General features: G+C 33.9%; 1 protein-coding gene across 46 annotated transcripts in view; it reads left to right on the top strand.

Moving 5' to 3' along the window:
- Positions 1 to 20,607, top strand: part of CCDC91 (coiled-coil domain containing 91) — a 381,232-nt gene that overhangs the window by 176,984 nt on the left and 183,641 nt on the right. For 32 of the 46 annotated variants that reach the window (XR_014082453.1, XR_014082452.1, XR_014082451.1 and 29 more), the window contains one exon: positions 5,781 to 5,858. The exons of 2 other annotated variants lie outside the window; for them this stretch is intronic. Coding sequence is in view for 40 of the 44 variants with exons in the window: in XM_081591771.1 (XP_081447897.1) it covers positions 5,781 to 5,858 (78 nt within the window). In the remaining 4 variants the exon portion in view is untranslated. Of the gene's footprint in view, positions 1 to 5,780; positions 5,862 to 20,607 lie in introns of all 46 variants that reach the window. 12 more of the 46 variants (XR_014082450.1, XM_081591770.1, XM_081591766.1 and 9 more) reach the window with 1 other exon arrangement.

Genomic DNA, 20,607 nt, shown 5'->3' with positions numbered 1-20,607 from the left:
ATGACAAAATGAAAACTAACATAAATGAAGAAGAATTTGGGAGAAAGGAATAATTATAGAAAACAAACAGTATGTTTGTTTTAACCTGATCCAGTATGTGTGTAATTGGAGTCGCCGAAGAGGAAGACTAAAGAGGTGAAACAGAACTGTATGAAAAATGTCATTCAACCACCTTACATGATATGAAAGAAGACTGGGACCTATTTTGAAACTGTACATGTATACCTGAGAAAATAGACCCCTAACAGTCCATTATGAGACATCTTCTAGTGACTTTAAACAAAGTGTTTTTCAAAATAATACCTTGGGAATCTGTAACTCCAGCGACATTGCTTTTTTGGTTTTCCCAGGATAGTCTATATTTATACTGTTATCCTGGTGCAGTTATTAACAGAAACTCCTTTTATTCTCAAAAGTGACCCAATTTGGAAAATAAATTGTATAGTCAATCAAAATATAAGATAAAATTAGATCCATGACAGACTTTTTAAAAAACACACTATATGCCAACAAAATGATGTAAGATAATTAGGATATTCAAATGAAGAAAGTATGAATCAGCACAGCTAACTGATGAAGCATGTAAATTATCATATGTGAAACGAATCCGCCAGTCCAGGTTCTATGCATGATACAGGGTGCTCGGGGCTGGTGTACCAGGACGACCCAGAGGGATGGGATGGGGAGGGAAGTGGGAGGGGGGTTCTGGAAGGGGAACACATGTACACCCATGGTGGATTCATGTCAATATATGGCAAAACCAATACAATATTGTAAAGCAAAACATAGATAAATAAACTAATGTAGAAAAAAATAAAAAATAAATAAAAGCTGCAAATGGGTCTCAGCAATCAGAAACTTAAAGATTGTTATTCTCTTGGTTGTTTATGAGAAATCTTTCACCTCAGTGAATTCCAAGAAGTAAAATTTTAAAACTAGCATTCTCGATCAGAGTGAAACAAAATTAGAAATGAAATAGCAAAATCAAAGAAAAACACCATTTAGCTTAGAAATTAAATTGACACAAACATACTATTTCTTTCTTCCACCAGTGTAGTTTTTTTGCATTCATGTAAAATTTGCAGACCATAAAATTCATCATTTAAAATAATATGAAGTATAGAGTTAAGTGGGGGTTTTTTTTGTTTTGTTTTGTTTTAGTATATTCACAATATTATTGTACTTTCACTAGTATCTAACTGGCCAGATAGTATCATCACCTGAAGAAGCCTTGTATGCATTAAGCAGTTTCTCCCTAGGTCTCTTCTTCCCCAGCACCTGACAGTTGCCAATCTACTTTCTGTCTCTGGATTTACGTATTTTACCTGTTTATCTATTTTGGACATTTCACATAAAATGAAACCGTGGAATATGCAGCCTCTCGTGTCTAGCTACTTCGAGATAGCATAATGGTTTCAAGGTTCTTTCATGTTAAAACATGTATCATTTCATTTTTTTTATGGATGAAGAATATTCCCTTGCATGGATAATACTTCATTTAAAAAAACTATTAGTTGATGAAAATTTATATTGTTTTTACTTTTTTGTTATTATTAAATAATGCTCATAAGCACGTTTCTGTCCAAGTTTTTGTGTAAATGTATGTTTTCAGTGCCCTCGGGTGTATAATTAAGAGTGAAATTTCTGGGACATTTGGTAAGTCTATGTTTAATTAAATCTATGTTTAATTTTTTGAGAAACTACTAAACTTTCTCACTGTGGAAACACCATTTTACATTTCAACCAGCAAAGTGGAAGGGTTTCAGTTTCCCCACCTCCTTACCAATACTTATTTTCTGAATTTTAATTATGGCTATGCTGGAAGATGTCAGTGGTTTTGACTTGAATTTGTATAATGGCTAATGATGTTGAACATTTGTTTCTTTGGAGAAATAGCTACTCAAGTTCTTTGCCCATTTTTAAAGTTTGGTTTTCTTTTTGTTGCTGATTTGCAAGACTTGTTTATATATTCTGGATACCAGATCTTAGGTCTGTTGATATTTTACAGATATTCAGTGGGTTGCTTTTTTGCTTTCTTAGTAGTATCCTGTAATGCACAAAGTTTTAAGTTTAGGTATTTTAAACTTTTTTTTTTCCTGTGCTTATACAGTAGTGTCATATTTTTAGAAACTGTTACCTAATCCGAGGTGATAAAGGTGTTTAGCTATCTTTTCCTACAAGAATTTAGTAGTTTTAGCTTTTATATTCAGGAATTCGATTCATTTGGTGTTAATATTTATGCATCATGTGACTTGATGTTCCAGGTTTAGCCTTTGCACGTGTGTCCAGTTTTCCCACCATCATTTGTTGATAGAATTATTCTTTCCCTTTTGAACTGACTTGTTTACTCTTGTCAAAAATCAGTTGCTTATAGATATATAAACTTATTTCAAAGCACTTATTTTTATTTTCCACTGGAATCTCTATCCTTATACAAATACCACTTTGTTTTGGTTATTGCAGCCCTTTGCTCAGTTTTGGAATTAGGAAGTGTAAGTCCTCTGACGTTGCTTTAGTTTTTGAGATTGTTTTAGCGACTCATAATCACTTGCAATTCTGTATGAATTTTAGGATGAGCTTGTCTGATTCTGCAAAATAAAGTCACTGGAATTTTGATAGGGATTGAATTGAATCTATAGATAAAATTTGGAATTAGTGACACTTAACATATTAAATCTCCAAATCCAGAAACACAGGATGTCCTTCCCATTTTTTAAGACTCTACAATGTTTTATAGTTAGTAGTGTAAAAATTTCACACTTCTTTGGTAAAAAAGTATTTCTAAGTATTTTACCTTTTTTATGCTATTGTAAATGGAATTGTTTTCTTTATTTCATATTTGGATTGTTCATGCAAGTATGTAGAAATACAACTGATTTTGTGTGTTAATCTTCTTTCTTATAATGTTATTGAACTTGTTTATTATATTTAATAGTATTCTGTTTATTAGACCTAATCACAGTTTCCCATATATAAAATCATGTCTTCTGAAAATCAGAATAGTTTTACTTTTTCATTTCTAATCTAATAATTTCTAAGGATGCGTTTTATTTATTTTTCTTGCCTGATGCCCTTGCTAGAATTTCAGTATACTGTTTAATAGAGTTGGAAAGAGGTAGGCATTCTTGTCTTGTTCCTGATGTTAGGGGAAAGTCTTCAGTCTTGCATCAATAATATGACTTCAGCTGTGGAATTTTCACAATGCCCTTTATCAGGTTGAGGATATTGCTTTTTGTTCTTAGTTTTCTGAATATTTTCATCATGAAAGTTTGCTTGATCTTGTCACTCTTTTTCTGGGTACTGAGATTATCTTGTAGGCTTTTATTTCCTTCACTGTCTTAATGTGGTGTATTAAGTGGATTGATTTTTATATGTTGAACCACCTATATGTTCCTGAGATAAATTACATTTGGTCCTAGGGTATAGCCTTTTAAATATGCTGTTGGATTCTGCTTACTGCTGTTTTATTAAGGAATTTTGAATCTATATTCATAAGAAACATTGCTTTGTCTTTTCTTGTGTTGTCTTTGTGTGGCTTTGCATTAGTGCAATATTGGCCTTATAGAATGAGTTAGGGCATGTTTTCTCATCTATATGAAAAAGGTTGGCGTTAATCCTTTTATAAACATTTGTTAGAATTCACCACTGAAGTCATTTGAAAGAAAGGATTTTTTTTGTGTGAAGTGTTTTTGATTACTGGATTCAGTCTCCTTACTTGTTATAGGTCTATTTGGTTTTCTCTTTCTTCTTGAGTCAATTTTGGTAGTTTGCATATTTCTAGGAATTTGTGCCTTACAACTTTGTTATCTAATTTGTTGGCATGTTGTTGTTGTTCAGTCAGTAAGTCATATCTGACTCTTTGCGACCCCATGAACTGTAGTGTGCCAGGATTTCCTGTCCTTCACTTTCTCCCAGAATTTGCTAAAATTCATGTCCATTGAGTTGGAGATGCTATCTAACCATCTCATCCTCTGCCGCCCTCTTCTCCTTTTACCTTCAATCTTTCCCAGCATCAGGATCTTTTAGTGGTTCATGATATTTTTTTATGTTCCTTTTTGTTTCTTTAAGTTCAGTAGTAAGCCCTTTCCTTGTTATTAATTTTACTAATTTGACTCCTCCCTTATCTCTTTTTTTTTTTCTGCCTTGGTCAATGAATGTTTGTCATATTGCTCATTTTTTTAAAAAGAACCAACTTTGGTCCGGTTGATTTTCTCTATTGATTTTCTATTCTTTTATTTATTTTCTTTTTATTCTTTTAGGTTCCTTCATTATGCTTACTTTGGGTTTAGTTTCTTCTTCTTTTTCTAGTTCCTTAAAGTGAAAGGTTAGGTTGTTGGTTTGATGTTTTTCTTTTTTTAATATAGATTTTTAGTTTTCCTTAGATTTTCTTCTTTGACTAATTGGTTATATAGGAATATGTTGTTTGATTTCTACGTATTTGTGAATTTTCTCATTTTTTTCACTATTATCTCAAATTTCATTCCCTTGTAGTTGAAGAGAATACTTTGTATGACTTCAGTATTTTAAAATTTATTAAGACTTGTTTTGTGGTTTACCATGTAGTCTATCCTGGAGATTGTTTCATGTCTACTTGAGTATAATGTGTATTTTGTTGCTGTTGGGTGGTGTATTCTATACTTTTGTTTCTTGTAGTTGGTGTATGGGTTGTTCAGTCTTCTATCATTTATTTTTTTGGGCTCCAAAATCACTGCAGATGGTGATTGCAGCCATGAAATTAAAAGACACTTACTCCTTGGAAGGTAAGTTATGACCAACCTAGACAGCATATTGAAAAACAGAGACATTACTTTGCCAACAAAGGTCCATGTAGTCAAGGCTATGGTTTTTCCAGGGGTCATGTATGGATGTGAGAGTTGGACTCTAAAGAAAGCTGAGTGCAGAAGAATTGCTGCTTTTGAACTGTGGTGTTGGAGAAGCCTCTTGAGAGTTCCTTGGACAGCAAGGAGATCCAACCAGTCCATCCTAAAGAAGATCAGTCCTGGGTGTTCATTGGAAGGACTGATGTTGAAGCTGAAACTCCAATACTTTGGCCACCTGATGCAAAGAAGTGACTCATTGGAAAAGACCCTAATGCTGGGAAAGATTGAGGGCAGGAGAAGAAGGGCACGACAGATGATGAGATAGTTGGATGGCATCACCGACTCAATGGACATGGGTTTGGGTGGACTCCAGGAGTCGGTGATGGACAGGGAGGCTTGGCGTGCTGCGGTTCATGGGGTTGCAGAGTTGGACATGACTGAGTGACTGAACTGAACTGAACTGTAGGATGTTAACATTCTCCAAAGAGAGTTCAGCTTCTCCTTTCCTCAGGAGGTTGAATGAGGGTTTGTTCTCCTTGATCTAGTGGTTCTCAAATTTTGTTACATATTGAACTGTTGACATGTGTGTATTACTAGAGAAGTAATGAAAAAAAAAGATCCTGGCTTGTTGTATGACACAGGGCCTCCTGTCTCTAGATCCAAGTCCACAATTGGCACATGTCTCAAGGGATAACACCATTGCCTTGGGTTATCTTACCTGTGAGCATGGTTTTCCTTTCCCAGTTATGGTTTCCATTTAATCTCTCATTTCTATCTTCAGAATGCTTTTAAACAAAAAGTTTTTTTGAATGAGTTTCTCTTTGTTTTCAGCTGCAACATTGGTGTTCCACAAATCACTCACATCACTTATAAATGCAGAAGTCAGTGGTGTGTTATTTTGTAAACAACAACAAAAAAAAATAAAAACAAATCATAGCTTAGTTTCTCATTTTCTTTCAGGAGAAGCATAAACAAGAATTGGAAGATATGAGGAAAGCGGGTCATGAAGCCCTCAGCATTATTGTGGATGAATATAAGGTAGTGATTTGAGAGTCTGTTTCCATTATTCTTTTAAAGTTTGGCTAATTTTAGTAAAAACATTATGCATATGCAAATATTCACAAATTATAGAATTGTTATCATCATATTTTTATATGGAATTCCTTTCAGCTGATCAATTGTGCTCATTGAAAGCATACTTGGTAAATTACAAAGGTAATGTTAGATGTTGCTCTGCATTTGAGAACCTAACGGAATATTTGAGTACACAGGATTGAAGTTCTAAAACAAAATGCTATAGAATTAATTGCTAGATTAGCTTTTTTGGTTTTTACTGTGATCCTACTTTTATAGGAAAAAGTATATATATATCTGAAAATTTTGTCATACTTTTTTTCTTTAAACAAGTTAAATAGATTTGACATTAAGTAAGTATCAATATCAATGATATACTCAGTATTATTCTGGATAAGCTAAGCCTTCATAAAGTTAAACAGTTAAAGCAAATACAGAGTTTAATAACAAAATCTTTTCCTTCCTAAATTTCATTTTAGATCATTTTTTCCCACGAAGTAATTAAGGAATACTTTCTTGTTGAAATCAAATTCCAACAGTTCTCCCCAGAAATCACTTGTGAATGGTTTGATGTCCATCCTTCTAGACATTTCTCTTTATATTTAAATACGTATTTACTCATATCATGCTATATAATTTTGATTTGCTTTTAGAAATATGTTCTTCTACCCAATCTATTCTTGTGTTTCTTGCTATAGTTACTTGTTAATATATATTTTCATGTCAGTATGTATAAACTTATGCTATTTTTGTCACTGTTCTATACTATTACGTTCTATATTTATACACATGCACATGCATATATATGTATATATACATGCACCATAATTGGCTTAACTCCACCTGTATAAATAGGCATTATTTTATTTTTTATTGTTAATTATTACAATAACTGTTTAAAAAAATCCTTCTATCATATGTGGAATGTAGACATTATTTGTTGATTCAACTTCATCCCTAGACAAGATAGAAGTTCATTTCATTTTAATTAGCTGACAGTTTAATGTCAAAAAACTTCCTGTAAGAAGTCATTTGAATAAAAGTAGTAAAAAAAATAGATCCAGATTTTAAGTGAAAGACACTTTTTTAAAAAAATTGAAAGTATTAAAATAGTCTGGTAGATATGTCTTGGGACCTGGAAGGTCACTGTTATGACCACACCCAATACAGAAACTTGTGCCATTCTTGAGAAGGCTATTTTAAAATATCTGCTTTTTATAGCTGTGATTATTGGCTCTTTTCTTTATAATGTTGTGAATTTCTCGTTCTGCTAATATAAACCAGCTTTATAGTTATTGAGTTGGAGGAAAGTGTATAGGATCTATTTTGAACCATCTTCTCTTCTGTCCTAAGGCTAAGGGTGGGAAGAATTAAATAATGGAATTTACATAATTCTCCTGGCATATTATGTGATGTATTCTTGGATGAATTTATGTTTTACTTATTTATATTTATGAATTCTAAATTAAATGTTGTGAAAGTACTTACATTGTTGTTCTGAAAAACTTAGTATTTGATATTTAAAATTTTTTTGGTTCTGGCTCTACATATTTCCTTTGCTAAAAATATGTTTATTGTGTATTACTTTCAACATTGGCAAATAATGAGTTTAAAAGCATATGTGACAACTTTGCAAATGTATTTTGCAAATTATATTTTAAAGAAAGTTAGTTGAGAGCTACTCATTTCACCTCTTTGTCTCATATCATTATGAGATGCTCATTTAGAAAAAGAGTTTAGAAGTTTCAGGCATTATGTATTTATTTCAATTTGCTTAAAAGGATTAGGAATCAAATCAAGTATCACACAAAGTTATATTTAATTTATCATATTATGTTTGTAGTCAGTTAATAGGTAAAGTATATAAATTCTCTTATTGCATGGAACTTCAGTGTAAATACTTTTTTATATAGCCTTCTGCATTGATTTATTGGTGAGCTTCACATTTTGAACAAAGATACTACAATATTCTTACAAAGAATATATCTGATAATTAATTATTGCATAAAAGTTTAGAAGCCAAAGTGTCTTAGAAAGATACTGACAATCAACTTCATAGTACTATGGAAAAACTAAAGTAATTTAGATAGGAAAAATGTCAGTGTTTTCTTGGTTGATTAGTTGTCTTTGTAATGTAAATGTTGATGATTTGTGGCCCTTTATGGAACAAGAAAAGAAACAATTTTGTTTTTTTCCATCATGAATTCATGCATGAGAAGTCACGTGCTAATTATTTTATTTTGCTTCTCTTTTTGCCTCATTTGTCCCAGACAAGGTACTGGAGAAGTAATCAACCCAGAAATATCAATGGGGTCAGACTATAGACCCCAAGAAAAACCTTCTCTTTCTATCCAGAAGACCAGAAAAGCTTCCCTCTGCCTCAGATAATAGCCATTCTAATTCCACCAAATACCAGAGAGCTAACTGTAGCCCAACTCCAAGCACTGCCAACAAAGGCTAGTTAAAGGGGCCTAGACTTGACCTTTTATCAGTTCATAATGAGATGCCCTTTCTCGTCGTCATTGGGGTGGTGTGTGTGTTAGTTGCTCAGTCATGTCGGACTCTCTGTAACCCCATGGACTGTAGCCTGCCAGGCTCCTCTGTCCATGGGGTTTACCAGGCAAGGATACTGGAGTGGGATGCCATTTCCTTCTCCAGGGCATCTTCCTGACCCAAGGATTGAACCCGGGTCTCCTGCACTGCAAGCAGATGCTTTACCATCTGAGCTACTAGGGAAACCCTATTGGGGTGGGGTCACTTTCATTTTTATATTAATTTTAGAATCAGTATGTAAATTAAAAAAGTCCAAGTTGGATTTTACTTGTGTTTTTATTGAATATGTAGATCAATTTAGGGAGTATTGCCATTTTAACTGTATTAAGTTTTCTGATCCATACTCATGATATGGCTTTATGTTTATCTTCTTTAATTGCTTTCACAGTGTTTTATAGTTTTCAATATTCTTTTATTCTTTTTGATGATGTTCTAAATTGAATTCTTTTTCTTAATTTCATGTTTAGATTGTTCAGTGCTGCCATGTTTTTGTGTGTTGTCCTTATACATGGTCATTAGTTCTAATAGTTGTTTAGATTTCATAAGATTTTTTATATACAAGACCATGCCATCTGCAGCTAGAGATTGCTTCCTCTTTTTCAATCTGGATGCTTTTCATTTCTTTTTTCTTACCTAATTTTCCAGGTAGACTTCCAATATAATATTAATAAGAGCTGCAAATATATATATATATATATTGATTAACCGTTAAGTATGATGTTATCAGTGAGCTTTTTATAGATGGCCTTTATTAGGTTGAGGAAATTTCATTTTTATTTGGAGTTTGTTGTTTTTTTTAAAATCATGAAAGGCTGCAGGATATTATCCAATGCTACATCTCTGTTGAAAATTCTTTTTTTTTCCTTTATGTGACATGTTCCACTTGTCTCCTGTGTTGCAAGCAGATTCTTTATTGCTGAGCTTCAGGGGAAGCCCCTATTATTATGTATTATGTACTACTATCCCTAAATTTTGCTACCTTTAATAATGACATATCATAATTCATACATTTTTATTCTAGAAATTCCTGAAGGAATTTGCATCTCTGCAAAAATTTCCTCTTTAGGACTGCTAAGAACTTCTACTGGTAGAGCTGATTGCTTATTTTGAGTCAGATAAACCTGCATCTAAGCCCTAGCTCTGGTACTTACTAACAGTGTCAACTCAGGCAATTTATTATACCTGAATTTTAATTTCCCCATAAGTAAATGAGGGAATAAAACATGGAACCTATTCAGAGAAGTATTGTGAGGACCCAGTGAGATAATGAATGTTGATCATGGCTAATAATAATAGTATCACTGATTCAATGGACATGAATTTGAGCAAATTCCGGGAGATGGTGGAGGGCAGAGGAGCCTGGTATGCTGCAGTCCATGGGGTCCCAAAGAGTTGGATGTGACTTAGCAACTGAGCAACAAAAACAACAGTGATGATGCTGTCAATAAATTTTAGCAATTTAGTTATTATAACATGCAATATATCAGTTTTCTAGTATAGTAATTTTAATATCTTGTCATTATCTTAAAGCTGACTATTAATTAGGTTACTTCTCAGAATTACACAGTGTGGATGCTTGTTTCAGTCTGTTTTAGAAATGTCTGTTTAAGAGAAAGCGATCATGGTCCAGCCCTTCATATTCTTGGGCTTCTGTTAAAAAGTCAGTGTTCTTTTATTCATTTAGAAAGTAAAGTTATTATTCTCCAATTAAAATAATTAATTAAAAAGACGAAAGTAAATAGCTTGCTCCAGATTGATGAACGAAAGGCCATGTGAAATTCTGCTGAAGTGCAGAGGAAAACAATGCTAACGCTAACTTAATATGCTACATATGCCAACTTTTCCTATAATATTTACTTCATTGTATTTATTTTTTTCTTTCATGTCATGATTTAAAAAATCTTTTATCCTTATAATTAACAACAGTAAAATAAATGTAGATCTCTGGAGGCTTGCCGTAGGAGCATGCCACATCTAAGATTGTTTACTACAAGAAGCAGTGATTTTCCTTTACTTGTTTAACTGGGCTTTTTTCTTCAAATTGTCATTTGCTATTATATACACTAGCTCAGACTTCACAGTTCTTTATATCTGTAGTTTTCTCTATCAAGTATTACTATCCATGATATGTGTGTGTGCCAAGTCACTTCAGTTGTGTCTGACTCTTTGTTATCCCATGGACTATAGCCGGTTAGATTTCTTTGTCCTTGGGGTTCTCCATGCAAAACTACTGGAGTGGGTTTCCATGCCCTCCTCCAGGGGATCTTTCTGGCCCAGATCAAGCCTGTGTCTCTGAAGTCACCTGCATTGGCAGGGGAGTTCTTTACCACTCGTGCCACCTGGGAAGCATCTGTGATGTAGAGCACCTTTTTTATTAAGATAATGTGTAGTTGTATTCCTGGGCAGCTATTTTGCTTGCAATGCACTCATCAGTTGTCATCGATCAGGGCATCTTAACCTCATGATTCTCACTTTTTGCAGGACGTAATAAATTACTTGGGTTGCTTTTAAGAAATCATACTAATTTTCTTCTCTGGAAATTTAAAATCAGTTCACATAGATGGGATTTAGGCATCTGTATTTTCTTTGAAGTTTTAGAAGTCATTCTGCTACCCCAAGGAGGTTGTTTATCATCAGCTTATCCCTGATGTTTATTTGCCTATCATTGTATCCTATCTGTTGCTATTTTCCCCATTCTTATTATCTAAATTGAACCTGTCAAGATTGTGTGTGGGTGGGTATGTGTGTCTGTGTGCATGTTTAGATTGAAATCACTGGGAAATTTTTCCTTATGAGAAAATGAGAGATACTCTGACAGATTTAAATGACAGTTGAATGGACCACTTTCTGTTTTTAAAAGTTACAAAAGAAGCAAAGCTTTTAGCTGTAACTAAGGAACTAGATTTATCCCACATTAAAATTTTTTTAAACCTACGTCTTATTTTCCTTTATGTAGAATAAGTGATCAGAGCAAGAAAAAATTTCTTTACAGTAGAGTATTGGTATATAGCACAGAAGGACTGTCAAAGAAAATCATATATAGAAAAAATACAGGCATATTTGCTAAAATAAATGTAGTTCTCTAACTTAAGGCATGTGATGCCCTGAATTTTAAAGAGAAAGTATCTTGCTATCTCCATTTCTCACACAGATATGTTTGGTTCTTGTTTTTTTTTTTTCCAGAAGTATCTCTGTATACATTTATTCAGTTAATATACTGTATGTAAGTGCTTGAGGTAAAACTATTTTAGATGTTAATGCATTCTTAAAATTAATTTTCTTTTTTATCCAAAATAACTTTTGGAAAGAATTTTCCAAAGAAAGTTCTAGTCAACTCAATGTGTTAAACTTCAAAGCTAGAGCTTTTGCTCACATGCTCTAACAGTAAGTAGAAAGTAATCAAGAAATTAAGTTTAGCATGTTGTTTCTATTTTATTTTATTTTATTTTACTCTGAGTCCGGTTTTTTGATGATCCCAAATTAACATGCATAAGATAACAAAGGTTTTTTTGGGTTAATAGTTTTGTTTTACTACTATATACTGAATCTTCTTTTTCAAGGCAATGACAAAAGACTGCCTCCTTTCTTTCTTTCTTTTTAATGTGGTGTTTGCTTTAAGATAGATCAGTTAGAAAAAAGTGCCTTTCCGTTTGAAACTCTAGTATTCTGAATTTATTTCATCCTGAAGTTATATTTGCAAGTTAGTTATTTTCTTTGTTTGGACTCAAGTTGTTTATTTTTCAAATTGACTTACACTCAGCTGTTTTGTTGTTTAAACTTAAGGGATTTAGACATTTTTGAAATCATAGGAGATAGAAGTGTTGAAACATTGAATTTTATATAGTTGATAGATGAGTCATAATGGTGACTGGAAAGTTAGCCCAAAAAAGGCAAAAAAGAAAATGCATTTTGGTTTAATATTTATTGCAAACACTAATAAATTATAACTGTGGTGATTTAAGGTCTATTACGTGTTTCTTGGCCCCCTCGTGGGTGCCTAACCTAAACATTTGCTGTATCAGTTTTTTGGTGATATGAAAATTAGTTCCTGTACATCACATTCATCTTCAAACTAGAAGTTTTTATACCCTCTTCTGAAACTTTAGAGCTTTCTATTCTAACCCTTGTGTTTTGTGTGGATGCTTTCGGCCAAGTTGAGTACATTTAAAAAATTCAGGCTTATTTATGTTTATTTACATATCTCAAGATATTTCCACCAGATTAGACATATAGACATATACTCATTTTTCAGTCTTTGTTTCTGAAAGTTTGTCTGAATTGATGATCTTTAACTTGGTGTATCACATCCCAGATGCCAAAAGCCACTGAGTGCTAGACACATGATTAGTACTTATAAATATTTTACTCATTTAAATGAGCAGGCAAGGGATTAGCTGATTCTTTTCTAAAGTCTCAGAACATTTTATGAAGAGAATTTCCTGATTTTTTTTTCTTACGTTTAAGTACCAGAGTATTAAACTAGATACACTAGAGTTTTAGCTTATCAGACACATACATTTTCTGCTATTCAGAGTGAAAGATGGTGCAGAATTGCTACATAAACTTAAATTGTTCTGAAATTATCTTGAGTAAAATTCTTTATTTCCCATTTGATCAACCTTAGTTTTATTGAGAGTATTGGTTCACTGTGCATTTCTCAAAGGTTAGTATGCCTTAAGTCTCTTTTGCTTTGAATTTCAGCAGCGTAACATATGTCAAATGCCAGCTTAGAATATCACATGCCTGCTATATTCCATTTTTCAAAAGTGTCTACTTGCTAGTATTTTATTTGAACTCTTGAGTTGTTTGTACTGTTTTATAAGGGAGAACATAATACATTTTGGAGACCAGTTTTTCCCAGGGTGTAGAATTACTTTTATTGTATAAAGTTCTGCTCCAAGGAGGAGGAAACGACATTTTCTCTTCTTTTGATGTTTTCCCTTGATTAGAGATCTCTAACTTTTTGTGTAAAGAGGGGATAAGTAAAAATGAAGATATGTGAGATCTGTTATATATCTTTTTTAAAAAAGTTACACCTTTTGTTAACCCAAAGATATGAAATAAATTTATAGTTTTAGTTATTTGATTGAACAAGGATCCTCATAAATTCCAGCTTTTATCATATGATCAGATTTTTCCTGGACAAATAAAGATGCTTGCTGTTGCCAGTAGTGTTTGGCCCAACAGCATGCTAGATACTAGTGATTGGTTTGGAACTCACAACTTGGCTTGTCCATTCTTATCCCTCCCATCAAACTTAACCTCAGCAGAGGATTGAGAAAGGTTTGGTAGTTTAGAACTGTTCTTATGTGCCTCTGAGTTTTCTGGGCTAAGCCAGACTCTTGCATGCAAGGCTATTCTTGTGGTTTTCCAGCCAGGCCAAAACCAAAAGGCATTGGAAACCTTGCAAGAAAACTTGTTCTAATATAGATTTAAGGCTTTCCTTTATATTGTGACTGGATTTTCAGCCTGATAGTTAAAGGAATGAAGGAGAAAACTCCATTCTGTATTGAGGATATAAATTTTAAATTTTTGCTGCAGAGAAGACTTTGAAAAATAACTCCAAAGATTAACAAAAAAATTAATGAATAGGTTTTATTTAGTTGTTTCTTAAGACATGTAAGACCTGCCTTTTTCCATTAGTTATTTTTGGCTTACTTTCCAAAATGAAACTTAAATGTCATTTTTTTTATGTCATATCAGGTTAATATTTGTGACTAATGTTAATGAGACTTGAAAATTGTATCAGTATGAGTCCTGTCCATTGTTAATTAATTACAGACTTCTGGTTATTATCATGAAAAGTCAAGCTGCTTTATCATAAGTACCTTTTATCTGTAAAAATATTATCTTTCTGTTTTGAATGAGGCTGGATCTGTTTTATTCTTATAGGGTTGAGACAAGCCTTCCCTTTAACAATGTTATTCAGGAGGTTTCTACATCTAGTAGGAATGCTGAAAGAGTGAGTTTATAGTAGTATCTAAAGAATATAATTTCTGTAACTACTCTAGTCAATGTGATGTATCAGTTATGTGATTCTTAATCTTCTGTTATTGTAGTGAACTGAATTATCAGCAAGGTCTGTCTGTAATCAGCCTTTTCAATTTTTGATAGTATTGAAGTCTTACATGTTTATTAGACTTTAGAAGAGATGTAATTGATGTGTTACAGATTTATTTTTATTGGAAACAGGTAATCCAGTTAGTGGACAAGTACATACCATAGTTCTTAAAGGCAGAAAAGATAAACTGGTTAAAATTATTCTCATAAGTCCAAATGAAGTTATATATATAAAAAACTACTTTTAAGATTTTTTTTCTAATTTCTTACCTGCTTGAAAAGTAATAAAAGAGGAATGGTTAACTTTATGCTTTAATCTGAACTATAAACCATTAGTGTGCAATCTAGTAGCAGAATACACATCTGGTTTTGATTTTATCTGTTAAGTTTTAGTTAATTAGCTTTTGGGAAATTTTATATATACATATATATAATATATACATAACATATATATGTATGTATATGCATACATATATGTATGTTTTGTGTAATTTTATATATACACATACATGTATATATAAGTTTTATATATACATGTATGTGTATATATATATAAATGTATATCAAGTGTATATAAATGTATAAATTTGTATAAATGTATATAAATATATTTAAATGTATATTTATGTATATATATATACATATATGTGTGTATATATGTATGGGCTTCCTAGGTGGTGCTAGTGGTAAGGAACCTGCCTGCCAGTGCAGGAGAATGAGAGACACAGGTTCAATCCCTGGGTTGAACAACAGACTTCATCCATCATGCGAAATGAGTACAACATGCACAATGCTGGGATGGATGAAGCACAAGCTGGGTTCAGGATTGTCGGAAGAAATATCAACAACCTTAGATATGCCAATGACACCACCCGTATGCCAAAATCCGAGAGGAACTAAATAGCCTCTTGATGAAGGTGAAAGAATGAAAGAGCTGGCTTAAAACTCAGCATTGAAAAACTAATATAATGGCATCTGGTTCCATCTCTTCATGGCAAATAGATGGGGGAACAATGGAAATGGTGACAGACTTTTATTTTCTTAGGCTCCAAAATCAATGCAGATGGTGACTGCAGCCATGAAATTAAAAGATGCTTGCTCCTTGGAAGAAACTCTATGATAAACCTAGGTGCTGTATTAAAAAGCAGAGACATCACTTTGCCTGTTGACAAAGTCCACAGAGTCAGAGCTATGGGTTTTTCCAGTAGTCTCGAATGGATGTGAGGGTTGGATCATAAAGAAAGCTATGTGCCAAAGAATTGATACTTTTGAACTGTGGTGTTGGAGAAAACTCTTGAGAGTTCCTTGGACTGCAAGGAGGTCCAACCAATCAACCCTAAAGGAAATCAACCCTGAATTATCATTGGAAGGACTGATGCTGAAGCTTGAAGCTCTGATACTTTGGCCACCTGATGTGAAGAGCTGACTCATTAGAAAAGACCCTGATGCTGGGAAAGATTGAAGGCAGGAGGAGAAAGGGGACAACAGAGGATGAGTTGGTTGGATGGATATGAGTTGGAGCAAACTCCAGGAGATGGTGAAGGACAGGGAAGCCTGGCATTCTGCAGTCCATGGGGTTGCAAAGAGTTGGACACGAGTGAGTGACTGAACAACAATCAAGAAATAATTATTAGGTAGCAAATGATTTGCCCTATTGTCTTCAAAGTATCTTATTTCTTTCCCAGGAAACATGCATGCAATACAAAATTTTAAAGATATGGATGTATGCATGTGTGTGTGTGTGCTAAGTTACCTCATTTGGTCTGACTCTTTTTGTGACCCTATGGACTGTAGCTGCCTGACTCCTCTGTCCATGGGTTTCTCCAGGCAAGAGTACTGGAGTGGATTTCCATACCCTCCTCCAGGAGATTTTCCCAATCCAGGGATTGAACCTGTATCTCTATGTCATCTGCATGGCAGGTGGATTCTTTACCACTAGCACCACCTGGGAAGCCCAGAAATATGCATAGTAAAAATTAAATTTTGCTACCATTGCTGTCAGAGTATTAATTCCCATCTATTCTTTAGGCTTTATTGCTTCCAGAAGTGAGATAATTTACTAAAGATTATCATGTCTCTGATTTGCAATAAATTGATTGTCAAATTGTTTTATAGCAGTGAGAAAGGAAATCCATTTGAGGAATAAAACTTGTAGTCTGATTTTGTCCATATGGTTAGAAGCACCAAGTTCAAATGTTGTCCTGTTTTGGTAGTTTAGCAGAATATTCATGTAACCAAGTTTCTAGGTAGTTAATTCATTGTAACAACCTAATTTGAGTGCCAGCAAGGTCTTTTCCTTGTGGCTCAGCTGGTTAAGAATCCTCCTGCAATGTGGGAGACCTGGGTTTATCTCTGGATGGGAAAGATCCCCTGGAGAAGGGAAAGGCTTCCCACACCATTATTCTGGCCTGGAGAATTCCATGGTCTGTATAGTCCATGGGATCACAAAGAATCAGACACGACTGAGCGACTTTCGATAAATCAATAATTAATAAATCACTACTTTGTATTTTAATGGTGAAATACTTCCACATTTTGATGACTTTGTTGCTTCCCTGAGGCTTCATCCTAACCCCTCACAGTTAAGCTAGAGATCAGCACTGCAGGGACCTCTGACACCTGCTCCAGTGCTGGGAATGACACTTCTGATTTTTTGGTGCCCAATCTTATGGATTTTAAATAATTGACACATCTCCCCATGCAATAGTACTTCTGTAATATATGGTTTTGGAGTTGAAACTCCAATACTTCAGCCACCTGATGCAAAGAACTGATTCATTGGAAAAGACTGTGATGCTGGAAAATATTGAAGGCAGGAGGAGAAGGGGATGATCAGAGGATGAGATGGTTGAATGGCATCACTGACTCAATGGACATGAGTTTGAGCAAGCTCCGGAGTTGGTGATGGATAGGGAAGCCTGGTGTGCTGCAGTCCATGGGGTCACAAAGAATCAGACACGACTGAGCGACTGAACTGAACTGAATATATGGTTAACACTTACCTGGAAAAGAACCAGGTTAAAGTACCTTAAATTGTCATCTAAGTTTACAACATTCTTCTCTTTGTGATCAAAAGGAAGACATAAAGGAAAATTTCATCTTTGTCAGTGTATCTTCTGATAAATTGATTTAGATGAAACCTCTAATCTCACTCAACTTTTCAATGTGAATAAAAGTTCTTTTCTAATTTTTGAGATCTATATTTGGTGAATGGATGTCTATTAATTTGAAGGAAAATTATTCTAATGATCTTAAATCTGGTAACTTTAAAAATATTGTTGAATCCAACAACTTGAATCCAAATAGCTTGAGTTTCCTTTTCATGCAAATAAGGAGTTTCGTTTTCAAAAATCAGCAGAAGGTTGAACAATTCTCTTTTGAAAGTTTGTCAATATAAAGGATTAAGTTAGCAGTCAGAATTTCACAGAATTCCTTTATTACTGGCAGAGAATAAGCTCTATTACTCTTCCTATTTATTGGATAACACATCTGAGACATGGAGAAGCACAGTGCCCTGCTCAAACAGGTACAAACAGAGAGGGAGTTGTGAATATAGTCAGGTCATTCAAAGCTTGATCCAGAACTCTATTTAGTACGTTGAACTGCCTCCTTGGAAGGTTAATGATTGTGTATTTAAGTCAAATATTCCTGACAGGTACATGGGTTTCTTTTTTCCATGGTTTCTGATATTTCAGAAAATGGAATGTTATGTCTTTAGTGTTTAAATAACTAGGTGCTTCATTTAATCCTATGAAAGATTCTGGAGAGATTTTGGTCTGAGTTCTTTTTTTTCCTTTTCTTTCATTCCTTCCTTTCTTTCTTCTTTTCTTTAACTGAAACTGTAGCTCTTATGCAAGTCACAAGAAATAATATTGTGGCATCTGAGGGAGAGGCATGTCCATATGGCAGCTTTTCAGAAGTTTAAAGTATCTGGAAGGCAGACATACAGCGTCTCTCTGCTGAACTTAATTTTAGAAACTTCTTAATTTTAATGTGTTGTCCATGGCACAAAAGAAATTTTCACTGGGAGACTTTTGTGGTGTTTGAGGTAACAACTCTGATGTTACTAGAATCCCTTAACAACAGGGCCAACAGGAATGATTTCTTCTGTCCTAAAGATTTTTATTTTTTGGCTTTCACAGCCCGCAGAGCATTTTATAGCATGGCTAGACTGTATTGAATTTCCATGTTTAGATCTACACCCATAATTTAGCTTTTTTTTTTAAATTAGTATAGTGCCACTGCATAGCACTTCAAATACTAGAAAAATTTAGGATCACTGCAATTCTGAATGCTTGAGATCTGTGACAAGGTAAATTTTCACCAGCTTCTCCATGACCTTGATACTGCTGTTTGTTTAAGTTAAGGAAAAGGAAGGGTAGGGTCATTTGTTTTTTAATCCATTTATCCATAATTTTAGAAATTAGTTTTTGTCCTGCTTTCTAAAAATAAATGTGACCAAATCCATTACTGTAACTCCTCAGACATCTGGAGCTTACACTCTTGAGAAGCATGCACCTTCATTTTCCCCAAGGGTTGAACTTAAAGGTTCTAAATGTTGCTTGACTTCTGCCTGCCTGGGTAATCAGGCCATGAACCTAAGCTCGAATTTAGATCTAGGTTTTTTAAGTAAACCCAAGCCTTAAGTTCAGATAGAAGTTTTTCTTTAAGAGAGTTATATTCCCTAGTCCTTTTTACCTTGTATGTTTAAGTCACTTACTAGTGATGGATTTTGATCACATTAATTCTTTTTGTTGTCCAACAAAATTTTCTAAAATGTCTAAATATTGTTTTCAGAGATAACCTAATGTTTCTCTTCTCATGCAACTACATCTGTACCACAGTTGAATTACTAACTCACTGAGGTCTTAAAATATGTGTGTCTGTATCAGTTTCTCTTCCCAAACTACAAGCCAACAAAGCTGTAGATTGACATTTTAGATCCCAACATTGGCAGAAGATATCTTTGATTAGCCAAGAGTAATTGAACTTTAAGGCATGTTAGTGAGCTGCCATCATTTGGACACTATATATTAATTTTCATAATCTTATCTTATCAGTCTAATTCAGTATAAAATGGAGAATGTAAGTATTATAGAACTTCATGCTAACAGACAAAGTGTCCAGATGAAGTTCAGGTAGATATTAATTGCCAGATATACTTGTAGCATATCTATGGCACTTTTCTGGGAGACCATGAAAATCATTCAACTGTTCTTTTTAGGATTAACCCCTTCATTCTCTGGTAAGAGAGGATAATTTCATGACTCTTAATTTTACTGTATAAAAAGTGGTATATGCATGGTGCATTTATATGTGTGTGTGTATGTGTGTGTATCCTACAAAAATCAGTGCTACATATTTCATTCTCACAAATTGTCTATTGATGAAGAATTTGTTTTATACCATTTGACTGTTTTTTGTACTTTGAAACATTGTTTGAAGAAAATGAAAGTAGGTCAGATTATAGAAACTTTCTTGTTTGAGTAAAAACTAAAATGGTTTTCCATGGTTCTATGTGATTCCCTTTATCTGGAAGTCTGGTGCTACTATAGCATCTGCTTGGATTCCTTGTTTCTTATGATCTACAGTGGCCTTTTTTCTAGTTTTACAATTTATTTATTCCCATGATAAAACTTTGTACACTTTTCATTGTTGGAAATGTTCTTCCCTCAGATTTAATATAAAACTGAGTTTTTTTCTTCCTCATTTGTGACTTCCTAAGAGAGCTCTTGACTTCCCCCTCTGAGAAGTTTCTCCCCCATTATTCTATTCCTTTTGCCCTTTTCAATTTTCTTTACAGCATGTAACACCGTCAGAAATGTTTGTTTATTGTCTACCTTGCGATCTTCTTTGTCTTCCCCACTTTCCCTATCCACAGTGTGAATTGAGGAGAGTCAGGCTCATATCTCTCTTGTTGGGTGCGCGTCCCCATTGCCTAGAACAATGTTTGGAATAAAACATGCATTCAGTAAATATTAGTTGAATAAATGAAGCTTTAATAAATAATTGTTGTTGTTGTTCAGTTGCTAATCTTGTCCAATTCTTTGTGACCCCATGGACCATAGCCTGCCAGGCTCCTCTGTCCATGGGATTTCCC

The sequence above is a fragment of the Giraffa tippelskirchi genome, chromosome 4 (assembly GCF_054371585.1).
Source record: "Giraffa tippelskirchi isolate mGirTip1 chromosome 4, T2T-mGirTip1v1.2.pri, whole genome shotgun sequence".
NCBI classification, from domain to species: Eukaryota; Metazoa; Chordata; class Mammalia; order Artiodactyla; family Giraffidae; genus Giraffa; species Giraffa tippelskirchi.
Note: the sequence above shows the minus strand (reverse complement) of the source record. Positions and strands in the feature narration are given on the sequence as shown.